Source organism: Pseudorca crassidens, chromosome 9 (genome assembly GCF_039906515.1).
Source record: "Pseudorca crassidens isolate mPseCra1 chromosome 9, mPseCra1.hap1, whole genome shotgun sequence".
Lineage (NCBI taxonomy): Eukaryota > Metazoa > Chordata > Mammalia > Artiodactyla > Delphinidae > Pseudorca > Pseudorca crassidens.
Genome location: NC_090304.1, coordinates 7,986,709 through 8,002,730, shown reverse-complemented (window position 1 = coordinate 8,002,730; position 16,022 = coordinate 7,986,709). Strand labels below are relative to the sequence as shown.

Below are 16,022 nucleotides of genomic sequence, written 5' to 3'. Positions count from 1 at the left end.
CACCCTGCTCCTCCAGCAGCTTCCCCATCAATGCACGTCGCCCGGCGGCACACAACAGAACAGGTCTTCCCAGGCCCGAGCCCCTTCCCTGGGCGGAACCAGGCAGGCGCCTCCTCCTGGTGGGCGGAGCCATGGCTCTCGGGGCCATCCCGGCCCCGCCCCCCGCTGGGACGCTCCGCCCACCCTCCCGCCCTTCTCCCACCGACTCTGGAAACCCAAAGGGAGGAAAGGAAGGGGGAAACCAGACACACACAAAAAGGAGAACTGGGGAAGGAGGGTGGGGACAGAGAGACATAGCAAGCCTGGGGTGGGGACTGGAGGGCTTGGGAAGAGAAGGAAGGCTGGGGGAACAGAGGGAGGAGGAAGAAAAATGGAGGAAAATGAACAGGACGAGTAGTTGACACTGTACAAAACCCCCAGTCTTCCTTCCCTCCCAACCCCACCAAAATAAAACTACCCCCCTTAAAAAAATAAATCAACCCAGGGCTGTGAGCACGTGCCCTGCCCGATGGGCGCAGAGCTGAGAGGGACAGACAGCCCCAGGACGCACGATGACTCCGCGCCGACGGACGGCAGGAGGAAGGGGACGAGCACGGGGTTTTCCTTTTTTTTTTCATTTTTTTTCATTTTTTTGCGTTTCCTCTTCGTGAGAGAAGTCTGAGGCAGCCAGGGAGTGGGTCCCCAGGGCCCCGGCAGGGAGAGGGCCGCACCCTCCTCTCGGGCCCTCCCAGGAGGGGCAGCTGGCAGTGGGGCGCGGTGCTGGGGGCTCAGACGTAATACTCCTTGTCTTTGTTCTTCTTGGCCTTGCTGGGCGTCTTGGGGGCAGCCGGGGCCTTCTCTTTCACCACCGCCCCGTTGCTCTGGGCCGAGTTACTGATGTAGTTCCGGCTCTGGTCCACCTGGTAGGAGCCCTCGTCGCGGTTGCGGTACTTGTACATGGCATAGAGGAGGATGAGGATGCAGAGCGCCGCGGCCGCCACGATGCCCACCACCATGCCCGTGGTGCTGCTGGACTCCCGGATCACCTCCACTGCGCCCGGCGGGCCCCGCTCCCCAGGCCCCGTGGGGTTGGCTGTGGGCAGATGGGGGAAGCCGGGGGCGGAGGTCACGCCGGGGCGCAGGGGAGGGGGCCTCCGCGGCTCGAAGGACGTGGGGGCCCCGGGCCCCAGGGGTGGGTTCTCCAGCAGGGGCTGCAGCGGGTCTCGGTGGTTCATTTTGCCCGCTGGCAGGTTGGGGGCCGGGGCGGAGGGGGCGAGCAGCACCCCAGGGGCGCCCGTGGCCCCATCTGTCCTGAGGTTGGGCCGGGGAGCGGGTTTGCGGGGGGAGAGGAGGGTGGTGCGGTCCGTGACCAGGGGAAAGGTGGTGTAAAAGTCCTCGTCGTCCGTGGGGGGGAGGCTGGAGTCAAAGACCTCCCCGGAGGCAAAGCCCGAGGCCTCGATAGGCTCCTCGCAGTCGCTGTCGTCCTGCTCGGCCTGGCACGGGCCCCCGGCGGGCGGGCGGCGGGCCGCGGGCGGGGGCAGGGTGTCTTGGGTGGCACCCACGCCCGTGAGGAAGGGGTAGAAGGTAGGGGGTGGGGGCACGAAGGGGGATCGGGTGGCCACGGGAGGGGGGTCTAAGGAGTCCTCCGTGATAATGGGCAATATTAACTCTCCTCCTAGAACAAGAGAGAGAAGAGAAAAGACAGGGCGTCAGCGAGGGCCGGGGTGCAGGCGGCCGGCACAGAGAGAGAAACAACAGCCTCACACACCCAAATCGGTTCCAATTGGCCTTGGCGGAGACTAGAGCGGGCTGGGCCCGCCCGCCAGCCGGCCGGAGCACTGCGCTTTAAGCTTTAAGCGGGCAGCGGCTCGGATGCCCTGGGCACCCCACGCACGGGCTCTGTGGCTCTCTGGGTTTTGGTCTTTTGTTTGTCTTAAGAAACCAAAAGGAAAAGAAAGGAAAGGAAATAGAAAAGAAATGGAAAAGAAAAAAAGAATTCTACTGGTTTAAGGCTTTAAAAACAGATACAAGAGCAGCATTTAAACAAACCTAACAACAATATCGTTTAGGGTTTTTTCTGGGTTTTTCTCTTTTTTTGCTTTTTTTTTTTTTTTCTTTTGTTTTTAAAAAAGAAGATAGCATACCACGGAATTCAGGCAACTTACATCAACAAATAGGCCGTGTGATTTTAGCATGAAGAAAAAAATTACAAACAGAGCTGTGTAAGCGGGTTCTCCCGGAAAAAATAAGAAAAAAACAACTTTTCCGTACAACGTTTCCTTTCTATCTGTTTGGTATCTCCCTCCCTCACTCTTCTCTCCCTGAACAACTTGCTTCCTCCAGAATACTCTCTCTCCTCCCTCACTTGGGCCCTCTCCCCCTCATTAAACACAAAGCTGAAATCTGCACAGTGAAGGCTGGCGTTGAGGAACTGTTACCACCACTTGGTGTCAGCGTGTGGGGGAGGGAGGGAACAGTGGGAAGGAAGGCTTGGGGAGGAGGCACGTGACAGGCAGCTGCGTAGGAATTGCCTCATGGGTGAGAGGACTTGGGAGGGGATGAGCATGGGAAGGGGCTTTGAAGGCTAACTGCAGGTTGGTCATGGGGAGAGGAGAACTGAAGGTGGGAGGTGATGAGGTCCAGGAGGAAGAGCTGGCAGGGTGGGAGTGGTGGTGAGAAGCCATGTTGAGGTAAGGAGGTGAGTCAGGACAGGGGGTGAGTGAGGGAATTGGGCAGGGACACATGATTCTTGAGCTAACCCTAAATCCCCAACTTTCTCTTTCTTCACCCTCCACCTCTGACCCCCACTGACTTCCCCCCCTCCCCCTCCCCAGAACCCCCATGGGCCGCCAGGACCTGGCCAGGGCTTGACGGCCTCTGGCCCTCTTATTATTGTTTAAAACAATAATAAAACAACGGAAAGAAGAAGAAAGCAAAAAAAGAAAAGAAAATACATACACAGCCATCTGGGAAGGATGCACTTGCTAATATAGGGCCCAGGAGAACTACTGGGGAGGGCCTTTGGGGTAGGGGTGTAGGTCTCCTCACTCCCTAGGTCGGATAACTGGGGTCTCTTGGGCCAAAACTGCAATTCCCATCAGCCCCAGAGGGTGAGAATTACAACTCCCATTAGTTCTTACAGGGGTGTGGACCACAATTCTCATCAGCCCCTGGGTCAACAACTACAACTCCCATCAGCCCGCTGGGCCCCCTCTCAAACAAAAGCACTGCAACCCACTGGTCTGGGGTAGACCAGAGCTGCAGCCCTGGGTCTAGGTGGCTGGTGGAAGGGCTCCCTCCTCTTGGAGGGGCAGCTCTGGGCCTGGTAGGGACTGTAGGTTTCCTCTCTAGCTCTCCCTCCAGCACAGCTCAAGCCCTGCCCCCATCTGAGTGCAGCTCCCTGGTCTCTCTGCAGGGTTTGATCTTCAGAGATCACACCACAAACCTCCCACCCGCTCCCTGGGAGGCTTCTCAGGGCTTCCCTGACAGACCCCTCTGCCCCAGTGCATCCAGGCCAGCCATGTGCCACCACCACCACACCTTGGCACCTCTTCTCCTCCTCCCCCCACCCAAAGCGCTCTGGTCTCCACTCTGCTGTTCAAACATCTCTGCTGATCCTTCAGATCGCAAGCTCCAGCAGTTTGTCAGAGCTGTCCTTGGCCACACTAGCCAGCTTGGCCAAGACCTTGCTATTGAACTCGCAGCCTTGCTGAGCTCCTCAGGCTGCTCTCCCCACCAGGCTCCAATCTCCCCCTGGACAGGGGCTCACCTGCACCCCAGATTGTGAAGCCTCAGGGCACCTGGGCTTCCACCGGCTCAGCCACACTGGAAAACTGAGCCAAGAGCAGAGAAGCATGTTTTGTGGGGCTGGAACTGTCCAACCCTGGCTTTTTATGGAGGAGGATGCTGAGGCCTGGGGTGGGCAGGACTTCCAGGGTCTTCCAGGTGTCACTGTCAGGCTACATGAATGAATAGACTATCCAGTCCCTTCTGTGGCTCTCAGAGGCCAGGCGAGGGCCAAGTCTCACAAGGAGCCCCGGAAGGCCTGACTCATCCTCCCCACGCCTGCAGGAATCTGCTAGGCTGCTTGACTCTTGGCTTGGATTTTAATGTGGGAGGCCAAGACCTGTTCTGTCATTAATTCCTGTGTGACTGTGGGCAAGTTTCTTTCATTTCCTGGGCCTCAGTTTCCTCATCTATAAAATTAGGGTATTGGGCTCCAGGCCCAGGGTGAGGCCAAGGCCTGGATCCCAGCCTGTGGATGAACATAGTTTGTCCTCCCATCCCTACTGAGCCCTAGACCCACCAAGGATGGCCCAGCAACCTGGCCCCTGGGTAAGTGGCAAACTCAGCTGTCAGGTCTCAGGAGGAGGCTGGTAGCCCTTCGAGTGGTAGCATCTGGGCCCAGCCATGACAAGGTTCCCTTCCCTGTGTGGACCCTGAACACATCTGGGGTCCTCACTGCTGGCCCACACTACCTGCCCCCTTCCTGAACTTTGCCTTCTGTTCAGAACACCTTTCCCCTGCTGATATCTCATTCATCCTTTGAATCCAACCAAATACCTCCTCTTCCAGGCAGACCTCCAGAGGCTCCTCCCTGCCTTGGGTGCCTCTGACACCTTGTCCCTATTCTGTCCTGGAGGCACAGGTTTGGACTCACTGCCAGGGAAGGCCCTTGCTGGGGACACATCATGGCCCAAGGGGTTGATCAGGCCAATCAGGGCATAGACCTTGGCTTTCTATCCTTTTGCTCACCTCCCCCGTAGATGAGGGTGTATGGGGGCTTCAGGCCTTGGACCACAGACAAATCCTGCTCAGCCTGAGCCGCCCCCCACCCCCCACAACCATTTGCCCCAATTCACTGGTTCCTTAGGTCCTTGGGACACACAGGCTCCCAGGGTCCCCCTGTGCAGCCTCCTGCCTCCCCCAACCCTGCCTCCAGAGCCCTCCCAGTCCTGGTCATATTGACTTCTCGGCCCTGCCCTTCAACCCCAGCCAATTCCTGGCCTCCATCTCTGGGTCTCGGTCCTGTCCCTGCGTCCCCAACTCCTTTGGGGACTTTCCCTGGCCCGAGGCTTTGACAGCATCTCCTGAGGGTGCCCTGCCCTCACTCACATCCCCCCACACTGCCACAACTGCCCCTTGGTGTCCCCTTCTCCTGGCCCTGAACCTCAGCCTCCACCTCCCACGCCACTTCCTCCCTGGGCCCTACACCCCTCACCACAAGATGACACACTACTGAGACCCCACGCTGCCTTCCTTCCCCAACTCTCACTCAAGTCGGTCTGGGCTCTGTGGCAGTGAAGTCACACACAAAGTAGGGTACCGTCTTTTCCTGGGGTCATGCAGGAAGGGTCAGGCAAGCTTGTGCCAATGAGGAGTTAGTGGGGCCTGGAGGAGGGCAGGAACCCTCAGAGACTTCTCACTGCAGAAGTCCAACTGGGGGCTCCCCAGGACGCCCCTCCCGCTGGGCTTTTAGGGGTGCAAACTCATGAAGACTCATGGTGCCTCGGACCCTGGGTCCAGCTCTATGCCAAGGGTGCACATTGGGATGGGGTGCCCCTGGGGGTCTGATAAGGACCCTAGGCAGCCTCCCTCCCCTCCCCCACTTCAGGCAACTGCAGCATTTGGGAAATATTCACAGGAGCACTTATCATAGACGCCACCCACCCTCTGCTCCTAAATTGAATTTCAGTGCATGTCAGTTCCGCTTACTAAAAGGAATTCCAATCTGGCCAAGGAGACCACAAGCCATTCCCGAGCACCCTCCTCCCCCAGCTCCCCTGCCTCTGGGGGCTGCTGGACAAGCAAGCTGGGCCATTTCTGCCTTTAGGGCAAAGAAGGCCCTTGACTGAAAATCTACCCAAGAACCCCATCCCCTCCCAAGCAAGATGTGCCCACCCCCAAAGCAGCATCTAGAACTGAGGCTGAGCGTCAGAGACTAAGCAATCAGCTGCCTGAGGCCTCATCTGCCAGTGCTGGGTGCCCTGCCCAGGCTGTGACGGCAAGAAGGCCACTAGTCCACAGGGCATTTCGTGTGGATTAGAAACATGGCAGACCCTCAGTGTGGCCACAGCCCTGCAGGTACACCATTTGGCAAACAGTATCTCTGTGCAAAACTGGAAAAAGCATTCTGTTCTCCTGGTGGGCACAGCCCCGCTCCAGGGCGCAGGACACACAGCTTGGCAAGCAGAGCACTGGCTAGATTTCAGCCCTTACTCACCTGTTCCAGCAGAGAACAATCTGTGCAACTGTGTGCAGTGGCCTGAAGGGTACCACCCCTCCCCACCCGGAAACCCACACACAGCAAGGGCAAACGTCAAGGTGGAGTCAAGGTCAGAGACGGTGAAGCGCCTACTGTGTGCACGCACGTGCACCCACCCCTCTGAGGGTCTGTTTCTGCGCAGCTGGGCACGTGTCTCTAAGCGTGTGTGTGTGTGTGTGTGTGTGTGTGTGTGTGTGTGTGCGCGCTCGAACCTCAATGGATCCAAGCACGTGAGCATGCATGTCAGCGAGTCTTAGCGGACGTGCGTGCATGTGAGTGAGCCTGTGCTCTGTACGTGGTTTGTGTGTGGTCCGCCTGCCTCTAGGCCTGGGTCCGAGCTCGTGTGTGCATGTGAACGCATGAATGTGTCGCTAAGAACATGTGAGCGTGCCACCACGGGTCTGAACACACGCGGTTGTGCCTCTGTGACCACCTCTTGCCCTCGGGTAGTGAGACTACATTTCCCAGCATCCCTTGCAAGTAGGTGTGGCCACAGGAGTAAGCAGTGGTCAGTGCCAGTACGGGCCCATAAAAGCTCCAGTGCCCGATCCTCCGCACTCCTTCTCCTCCTTCCAGTGACCTTGCGAACCACGTGTTGAAATGGAGGAGCCACAGATGGGAGGTCTCTGGATTCCCCAAGCACTCCTTGGGGCAGAGCCACCTGCTGGTCAGGAGCACCCAGGTGGGGCTTCACCTGAGTCAGAAACTCCCCTTGAAGGACCCACTGAGATTCGGGGGGAGATTATCTGTTACAGAAACACATGTTACCTTAACTAATACAGACACAGCCAGAAGTGGGTGTCACATTAACAAAAACCTGTGGCCCTCAGGTAACAATTCAAGAAAATGGATTTGGAGGCTGGAAAGATGCAGAACCACATAATGCAGCGGCAGGACACCTGGCACCAACCGTTACTTGGGACAGACCACGTGCTTACTGAGGCTGAGGCACTAAGGGAAGGTGCCAGAAAAGTCGGGACAATGGCGGCTTTTACTTTCTGTGTTTGGTAACGTATTACAAGAAAGAAACAACATTAGACGAGAATTGGTGCGTTTGCAAGAGATGAAGGGACCAGAGAGAGCCCAGAAATGCGGGGCCGGCAAGTGTCAGAAGAACCACTGCCCCCAAACCCCAAATCTTAAAAGAGAAGACGGGAAACGGCTTTCAGGGATAGTGGCCCAGTGACACTTCCACCTGAAAAACGGGGCTCAGCCTTGCCTCAAGGATCACACTAAGGGTGTGTCTCCCCGTCTATTGTTTCAAACGCCCTCAAGATAGTCACCACTAAATTAAGAGATAGGGCAGAGAAACAAGGAAATAAACAGGCTTGAGAATTATGTCTAGGAGAGAACTCTGAGTGTCGTTCCGTTGACTGCTGGAGCCTTAAAACAACCTTTGGGCCCCCAAACATGCATGAGCAGGAAGAGAGGGCTGTCAAGGCTGTGAGACCTCCAAGGAGGTCATTTTCCCGACACCCACCCAGAGGATGGAGGACTGGGAAGGGTCTGCCAGAGGGCAGCGCCAGGGCCCCAGACAAAGCAGAGGGGAGTTTCTCCCACACAGCAGAGGTGGGGTTTCAGGGAGAAACTTCCCCACTACTGAGGGCAGAGCCTCAAGCTGCCTGCTGGCTGGATCTTCCCAACACTAGGAACTACAAGCTGCTGTGCACCCTCCATCCTTCCCTTTGGACGCAGGGTTTTATGGTGGTGGTTTTCTCTGGCCCATCATGGTATTCTGGGTGTGTGTTGGGCTGTATGGGCAGTGAGATCAATTATCCTTTTAGTTCATGGGTATCCAGACCACATATGGGTACCCAGGAGCCAAGTCTGGACCCAATGGAGCGGGTCCATCTCCCAGACATCCTCACCTCTGAGATGACTATCCTAACCGGCTAGGGCTTCGGGTGTCTCTCCTGGGTAGGAGTGGGTGTGTTCTGTCGGTGGGGGGAACAGTGGACTGGATCGTTGGTGACCCAAAGCCCAGACTGTGGCAAATAAATGGCTAGCTGGTCACCAAATCTGTTTTTGCTTCCTCCTGGACTGCCTGGAAGCTAGGTCGTGCCACATGACCGAGCTCTGGAGAACAGAATCAGTAGGGCCCATGCACACCTCTTCCTCCCAGGCCTGGCCCATAAACCCTCCCCTTCATGCCCCTCCCTGCGTATCCCCTTCCACCACAACTCGGGAAGTCATGGTGAAGATGGTGCAGCTTCAAGGTGGAGACAGACCATCCCTGAATCAGCGTCCTGAAAAGAGCTGCTCACCTAAGTGTCCATCGACAGATGAATGGATAAAGAAGGTGTGGCACATATATACAATGGAACATCACTCAGCCATAAAAAGAAGTGAAATTGAGTTATTTGTAGCGAGGTGGATGGACCTAGAGTCTGTCATACAGAGTGAAGTAAGTCAGAGAAAAACAAATACCGTGTTCTAACACATATATATGGAATCTAAAAAAAAAAAAAAATGGTTCTGATGAGCCTAGGGGGAGGACAGGAATAAAGACGCAGATGTACAGAATGGACTTGAGGACATGGGGAGGGGAAAGGGTAAGCTGGGATGAAGTGAGAGAGTGGCGTGGACATATATACACTACCAAATGTAAAATAGATAGCTAGTGGGAAGCAGCTGTATCGCACGGGGAGATCAGCTTGGTGCTTTGTGACCACCTAGAGGGGTGGGATAGGGAGGGTGGGAGGGAGATGCAAGAGGGAGGGGATATGGGGATATATGTATATATGTATACATGTAGCTGATTCACTTTGTTATACAGCAGCAACTAACACACCATTGTAAAGCAATTATACTCCAATAAAGATGTTAAAAAAAAAAAAGCTGCTCACCCATCAGGAACAGTGTTTATAACTTTACGTGAAGGAGAAGTCAATGTCTATGTGTTTAACCACGGGTGTTGAGAGTTTCTCTGTTACAACTAGTGTTACCTTAAGACACGTTGGAATCTGAACATGTTTGTGCCTCTGTGATTCTGAGCTAGATGTGTGGGTCTGAGCACATGTGTCTGTGCCTGTGGAATTAAGCATGCGTACGCCTCTGAGGGCCCTGTGTATGTGTGCACGGGAGCAACGCCTCTGTAGTGGGCCGAGTGCATGAGGCCGCCTCTCTGGGTCTGAGCACACGTGGGCTTATATGAAGCCGAGTACACATGTATGTGTGGGTCCTCGTGGGTCTGTGTGCTCACCTGGTGAACACGGAAGCATGCATTTTACTGTGTCTGAACATGTGTGATTGGCCTGAGGGTCCACGGATATGTGGGTGTCCTTCTGTGTGGAGCTGCATGTGTACCTCTAAGCATATGAGTAAGTACACCAGCAGCTGTGAGCGCCCGTGTCAGTGCTGGCCTGACTCTGTGTGTGTGTGTGTGTGTGTTCACGTGTGTGTACACCACCGTGGGACTGAATACGAGTATGCATGCCTTGAGGGGTCTGAGCACGTGTGTGTCTGAGCATAAGGCATGCACATCAGAGTAAGCCTCAGAAGGTCTGAGCTGAGGTGGGCCTCCGAGGGTCTCCTTTCCTGGGGCGGTGGGGCAGGGGCGCAGGTCTGTGAGTCTGAAGAAATGTGTGCGTATGCCTGGACCCCTGGGTCTGGGCACACACAGCCTGCCTGAGGATGCACACACGTGTGCCCTCATGGCCCTCAGCATGAGCACACACGTCGGTACACGAGGATATGCCTTTGAGGATGTGTGTGTCTTAGAGTACGTGAACAGATGTGCAGGCGACTGTAGGTCTGAGCCCAAGTGTATGCGGGGGTGGCGCTGTGACACTCGTGCACCTCTGTGAGCCTGGGCGCAGACGTGTACATCCCTGAATTCACACGCCCACGTGCACATGTGTATGCCTGCATCTCAGAAGGTCTGTGCATGTTGTATATGTGCCTGCCCTGAACACGCACACACACACCTGTGATTCTGAAACATCTGTGAGTGTCTGTAAGTCTGAGCTCACGTGGAGGATTCTGTGGCCTGAGCACATGTGTGAGCATGTGTGTGATGCAAGTGGATTTGTACACGTGTGTGTGCCTCTGTGAGCTGAGTGTGGATGTGGAATTCTGAGAGTCTGAGGATTCGTATATGCCTGGGCCTTGAGGGTCTGAGCACATAGGTGTACGTGTCTCGTGAGTGTGTGAAATATGCAAGTGCTTCTGAGCACGTGCATGTGATTCTGAACATCTGGTCTACTCCTCGATAGATGTGCACATGTGCGCTTCAGTGGGTCTGTGTGTACATGGATGTGCAGCTCTGAGCACATGCAACTGCCTTGGTGGGTTGAAGACATGCTGCGTATGCACCCTTGTGCAGCTGAGCTCGTGTGTAAGTGTCTGTTTAGACACTTACACTTACACTTACTCACTGGCAGACACCCGTGAGTCCACATCTAGGTGTGGAGCCCTAAGCCCACACATGCAGGACTGCAGCTCTGAGCACACGTGTGTACCTCTGTGAAAATGTGCACGTGTGTGGGTTTGTCTGTGCTCATCAGACTCCCGGGGCTCTGAATACACGCGTGTCCTTTCGATCTAAGCACCTGGCGCCTCTTTTGCTCTAGGCACAAATGGTGTGTGCCCTTTAGGTCTGAACGTATGAGTACCTGTGGAAGTGGATGTGCGTGAGCTTGCTGGTAGGTCCATAAATGTTTGTGCCTGGATGTGGGCGTGCCTCTGGTCAGACACGAGTGTGCATGTAGCTGGGTCCCTCTGTGGGTCTGAGTCTGTGTGTGCACTTCCTGTGTGCCTCAAGGGGAGCAATTCCTACAGGGGCCAGGCCCGTAACACAAGGTGTGGGACAGGCTGGCTAAGGCAGCGAGGGGCGTTGGGTCACATTGCCTACTATGCAGGGCAGGTCCCCATAAAGGTACTCCCATTCAAAAGAAGTTAAACACCGTGTCCATCAACACAGTACTCTTGGCTGGGCTGCCAACCTCAGGTAAAATAACCATTAGATGATGGGCTCTCCAGGCTGGGGAGGCTGGGACCTGGGGTCTGTGGAGGGGTCCAAGTCAAGGGAAGGTGTGAAACGTTTCAGGGATGACCCGAGGCTTCACACCTGGACCAGGAAGGAAGATCTGGCAGGTGAGAGGGGTGCAAAGAGCCTGCGGTCAGCCCCTGGGTAGCTGCTGTCTCCAGCCAGGCTGCCTCCACCTCTGACACTGACCTTGGAGCCCAAGGAGTCCTGGTTGTCTGCTAGAGAAAAAGCCTCCCTACACTGGGGGCACAAGAAGGCTCTGGCCTGAGTCCCCTCCCTCTCCAGGTGGGGTGTATCACAGTCTAAATCAGCCTGAGGGACCCTGGAGTCATCTTGGTCGTTGTCTGGCCTCCCATCAAGATAAAAATCCAATTTAAGCATTTCAGGGCAGTGTGAGCGTGGAGGTGCAAACATACGCGATGCACACCTGTGGGTTGCGATGGTTTTCTCTGGGGGCTCAAGCATGCACTCTGCCCTCCCTCCCTCTTATTTTTAAAGCTGGATGCTGGGCTGGCCCGCCAGCCTCTCCCCATCCCCCAGCTTCCATTCCTCCTCCACCCTCCTTGTCCCCTCACATACTTGGCCCTTTGATGCGGGGAGGGCAGCTGACCCGCCCACTTCAGCTCCTCCTCACTCCGTGGTCCCAACACAGCCTAAAAGAGCTCGGCCCACCTGTGCACGCGCTCAGCATCACACCCAGGCCCCTGACAAGACCCCGGGCTGGGGCTGGGAGGCCAGAATTTTGGTGGACAGGATGTGGCCTTGGGGTAGCCCAGTGTGCGCTTCCCATCCCTGCATCATGGCCATCTGCAGGGTCCAGGGAGAGCAGAGGCTCCTCCTGTCACCTGGCAGTTCCCACCCCTGAGTGTGCAAACACATGTGGCAGGGCCAAGCTGGGCCCTTTTCTCGTGACTGCACAGCCTTTTGTCCCCAGAGTCCCATGCCGGGGCTCTCAGGGGACCATGTGTCCCAGGTGCTCCCCGCAGGCCTAGGCTTGAGGTACTGTGTCCACCTATAGGAAAGCCCCACCAGTAACTAGGTAGGGGGAAAAGCAGGGTGCAAGGAGAGTGCTGTGTCGAAGCTGCCAGATTCCCAGGGCCTCCCAAAGCAACGGTGGGGTGTGAGGGTGCATCCCTGAGCCGAGATCATCCAGTGAGACGGAGGGGAGAGCCCCCAGCAGAGGAGACTCCCCACAGTGGAGGGTGTCTGTCCGGAAAGCACTGGTCCTGGCTGTGGCGGAGGAGGCCTTTCCAGCCCAGCAGCCGGAGGCTCCCCCAAGGACCTCAGGGCCCAGGACTGCCAGAACAACCCCCTCAGCTCTGGCCTACTGGGGGGACACGGGGCAGTCAGGCTTCAGCCTCTGGGCCTGGCGGCCTGCGCCCCAGAAACCTCTCTGCCCTTGGTCTCTGGAACCTGAGCCTCTGCTCCAAGGCTCCTCACACTCCTTCCTTGGTTGCAGCCCACCCTCACCTTCAGCCCCAGAGTGTCTCTTCTGGGGCTGGCAGACCCCCTAGGCTCATGCCCAGGCCAGATTCACAGGATATGCCCAGGTCACACTGCCCACCTCAGCTGACCCCATCACCCCCCGCCCCAACCCTGTGGGCACCTGCCCCAACCTCCAGCCTTCCAGTACCAACAACCCAGGTGCCACACACTGCAAAGTAACGGAGAGAAGTCTCTGGAAACCCAAGCAAGGGATGAGGCTCCCAGGGGCTCATCCAGGACACCACCAAGCCCACGGGCTCCCACTGGGAAATCTGGCCACATCCAGTCTCCTTCCATTCCCGCTGCCAGCCTCAAGCACCAGGACCTCGGCTCCTCCCAGCCACCACCCACCTGTTCAGAGGCACCCCCTGTGCCGTTCCACACCCTACACTTCTGAGTCGGCACCCATGGCCCACCCCTGCCTTGCCAATCTGGTCTCTCTCTCTCTGGGGCTGCACCCTTCTCTCCAGCTGGAAGCATCAAGTAGAGCCCTGGAATGCCTCCCCCTGTAAGCCTTCCCTCCCAGCTCTGCTCTCCTCCTATAGCAGCTCCCCAACTAGAAATGTGGACCAGACCCCAGGCCCAATTTCCCCGGGGGACATCATGTCTGGCTGGGGCACCTCCTACCCAGCACGCTGCCCGACACTGTGCAGTAACTGCCCCAGCTTGGCCTGGCAGCCCCGGCAGTGTCTGGCCACCTCCCTGACTCTGGGAATGAGGAGGGTTCAGGAGCCAGCAGAGACCTCCTCTTCTAGCGACCAAAAGAACACCAGGCCTCGGGGACTGATGGGAGTTGTAGTTCTGGACCCAGGAGTCGATGGGAATTGTAGTTCCTAGGCCTGTGTTCCCCATCCCCATCCCCCACACACCCCGCCCCCCGACACACACACCCTAAGGACTCATGGGAGCTGCAGTTACTCATCTTTCTAGGGAAAAGTCTCCCTCTTTCCCTCCCAGCATCCCTTGGCCCTCAACCCCAGGACCCCAAGCTAAGGACCTCACTATCTCTGAGGGGCACCAAAACGCCAGAAACTGCCTCGCCAGGGGGCATTTGCGGGACCTGGGGCAATGGTAGGAGGGGAAAGGAAGCTACCAGGGAAAGTTAAGGCCTGGCAGCAGGCCCCTTGGGCTCGGGCCAGGTGGCAGGGACAGTCGCCCCCCTCCCATCAGTGTTGCAGCGGGCCCGGGGCAGGGGAGGGGGGAAAGGCACTCACCAGTACTGGGCTCACACTCCTCTAGGTCCTCGTCGTCGCTCGGACACTCGGCCGAGGCCACCAGGAGGTCATCTGTGTTCTTGGGGGTGAGAGGAGGGTGGGGGGAAAGAAGAGGGTTCCAGGCTGGGTCAGCAGGCCCCGCAGCCACCTCTTGAGGCACAGGGGATGAGCCCTGGGCTGAGACACACACCCTGGTCCACACCCCAGCTCTCTCATCGCTCGCTGGGTGACCATGGGCCTCCACCTCCCTTGTGCAAAGGTAGACTGAACAGCGCCTGCCCTGCGGCGGTTCCCGCGCTCCCGGGGATCAATGAAACAGCACACGTTGTGCCATTTATTTCTGGGAAGGCTGGGAGACTGGACCCCGGAACTGGGACTGCAGGGCCAGAGCGAGGGGGCCCGGGGCAGCAGGGAGGTGAAGCACAGGGGCCTCTGGAGGCCAGAACAGGCAGACACGGAGCAGAACCTGGGGGGTTTCTTGGCTCCAGCCTCACCACCCCACCACCTTCATCTCTCTCCCAACCCCCTTCCCGGAGCCTGGAAACCGGGCTGCATACGATAATTAGGGCTGTGGTTGCCATGACAACAGGAGTCGACTTTGTCAGCATTTTCTCTCCTGCTTGCAAAGAAAGAGAATCCCCAAGAAGAGTGAGTGTTAAGGGGTGGGGGGGATTCTCAGGGGGTGCTAGGGAAGAAACTCAAGGAGGGAAACCCAGAATCCAAGCAGGAACGGACTCTGAGAGACTTCGGGTGAAGGGAGAGGGCCAGGCTGAAGGCCAAGGATGGGAGGAGTCTGGGGTGGGTAGGGGGTGAAACGGTCACATCTTGCTTCTTCCCCACCCCCTGAGCTTCGGACACTGCAGCCCTCACCCAAGGGCAAGGTGGGACCTGAAAGACTAATTTTCCTTCTGCATCTCCGCCCCTCTGCACCAGTCTCCCCTGTGCAGGCTCCACCAGCACAGCTATGACCCCTAGAACCCCACCCTTCTCTTCTACCTGGATGGTCTGCCCATCACCTCACACTGAGACTGGACAGCCCTTCTTGCCATTGGGCACTGGGCATGGCCGGTGCCCAACCCTGGCTAGAGTCAGGCCTTTCTCCCAGGGCTCCCCGCTCCCTAGGGCAAGGCCTGGCATTCAGGTCCCCTCGATTTTCTTGGCATTGAAGGCAGAACGGAAGGGGGCTCAGGCTTGACTCTCTTGCCTGGACGAGGCTGTCAGCCAGACCCAGGCCCCTGCAGCACTGATGGGGAGGGACAAGGGGACTGCAGCTCAGAGAACCCAGCCCTCATTTACAGAGGCTGAAGGCGGGCTGGCAGTGGAGGTAAGACACATCCCCATGGCTGACCCAGCACCTCCTTCACCTTGGGAGGGCAGAGGTCCCTCCAGGCCCAGAGGCCCACAGCCATGTGTGATGGGGGCCAGAAGTAGCTTGGGCAGAGGGAGCAGGGTGACTGAGCAAGGTCCAGTGTGCCAGGTGTGAGCCCTCCCCCCGCTGGCCAACAATGACCGGTAGCAACAACTAGAAAACTCAGCTGCACTCCAGGGCTGCCTTGGTAAGTCACATATACTCAATCGGCTTTGGCCACCGGAAAAGCCAGCCCTGTCCTTCCCCAGTGGAGCCTCATTCTCAGGTACAGCCCCCTCCGGTGCTCCCCTGGGTGCAAGAGAAGATAAATTCAAACCTGACACAGGGAGAGCACCTGAGCAGGTGGGGCAGGCAGTGGGGAGGGAGGGTAAAGCACCAGGGGACTGTCTGTACCAGCCCCGGCTCTGAGGCACAGGCATGGAGGACACTGAGGCCTGCTACACGGCGGCGTCTACTCAAGGTCACACGGAGAGGACGTGTGAAGGCAGCGGGCTGGCAGTCTCACTGCAAGGACACCAGCCATCAGGGAGAGGCTGCTCCTGCTTCCATCAGCCTCCGGAGAGGGGCTGCCACCATTGGGTGAGCCACTAGCCCTTACAGTGCTGTTGTCTCTGTGCCCTGCGCAAAGCGACGCCATCCTGGCTCCCCCCGTCTCTCCCTCGATGCCCACACAACACTGGGCGTCGCCTTCGTTATGGGGCAGGCAGAGGGGGTCATTCCACC

The 16,022-nt window shown here is 57.3% G+C and overlaps 1 protein-coding gene across 43 annotated transcripts in view; it reads right to left on the bottom strand.

The window, feature by feature from the left end:
• Positions 1-594: 594 nt before the first annotated feature.
• Positions 595-16,022, bottom strand: part of NRXN2 (neurexin 2) — a 108,803-nt gene continuing 93,375 nt past the window's right edge. For 30 of the 43 annotated variants that reach the window (XM_067748520.1, XM_067748523.1, XM_067748525.1 and 27 more), the window contains 2 exons: positions 13,931-14,009; positions 595-1,654 (listed from right to left, as the gene is read on the bottom strand). In XM_067748520.1, the coding sequence (XP_067604621.1) occupies positions 768-1,654; positions 13,931-14,009 (966 nt within the window). In that variant the 3' untranslated portion in view covers positions 595-767. The remainder of the gene's footprint in view (positions 1,655-13,930; positions 14,010-16,022) is intronic. The other 13 variants (XM_067748532.1, XM_067748533.1, XM_067748549.1 and 10 more) reach the window with 1 other exon arrangement.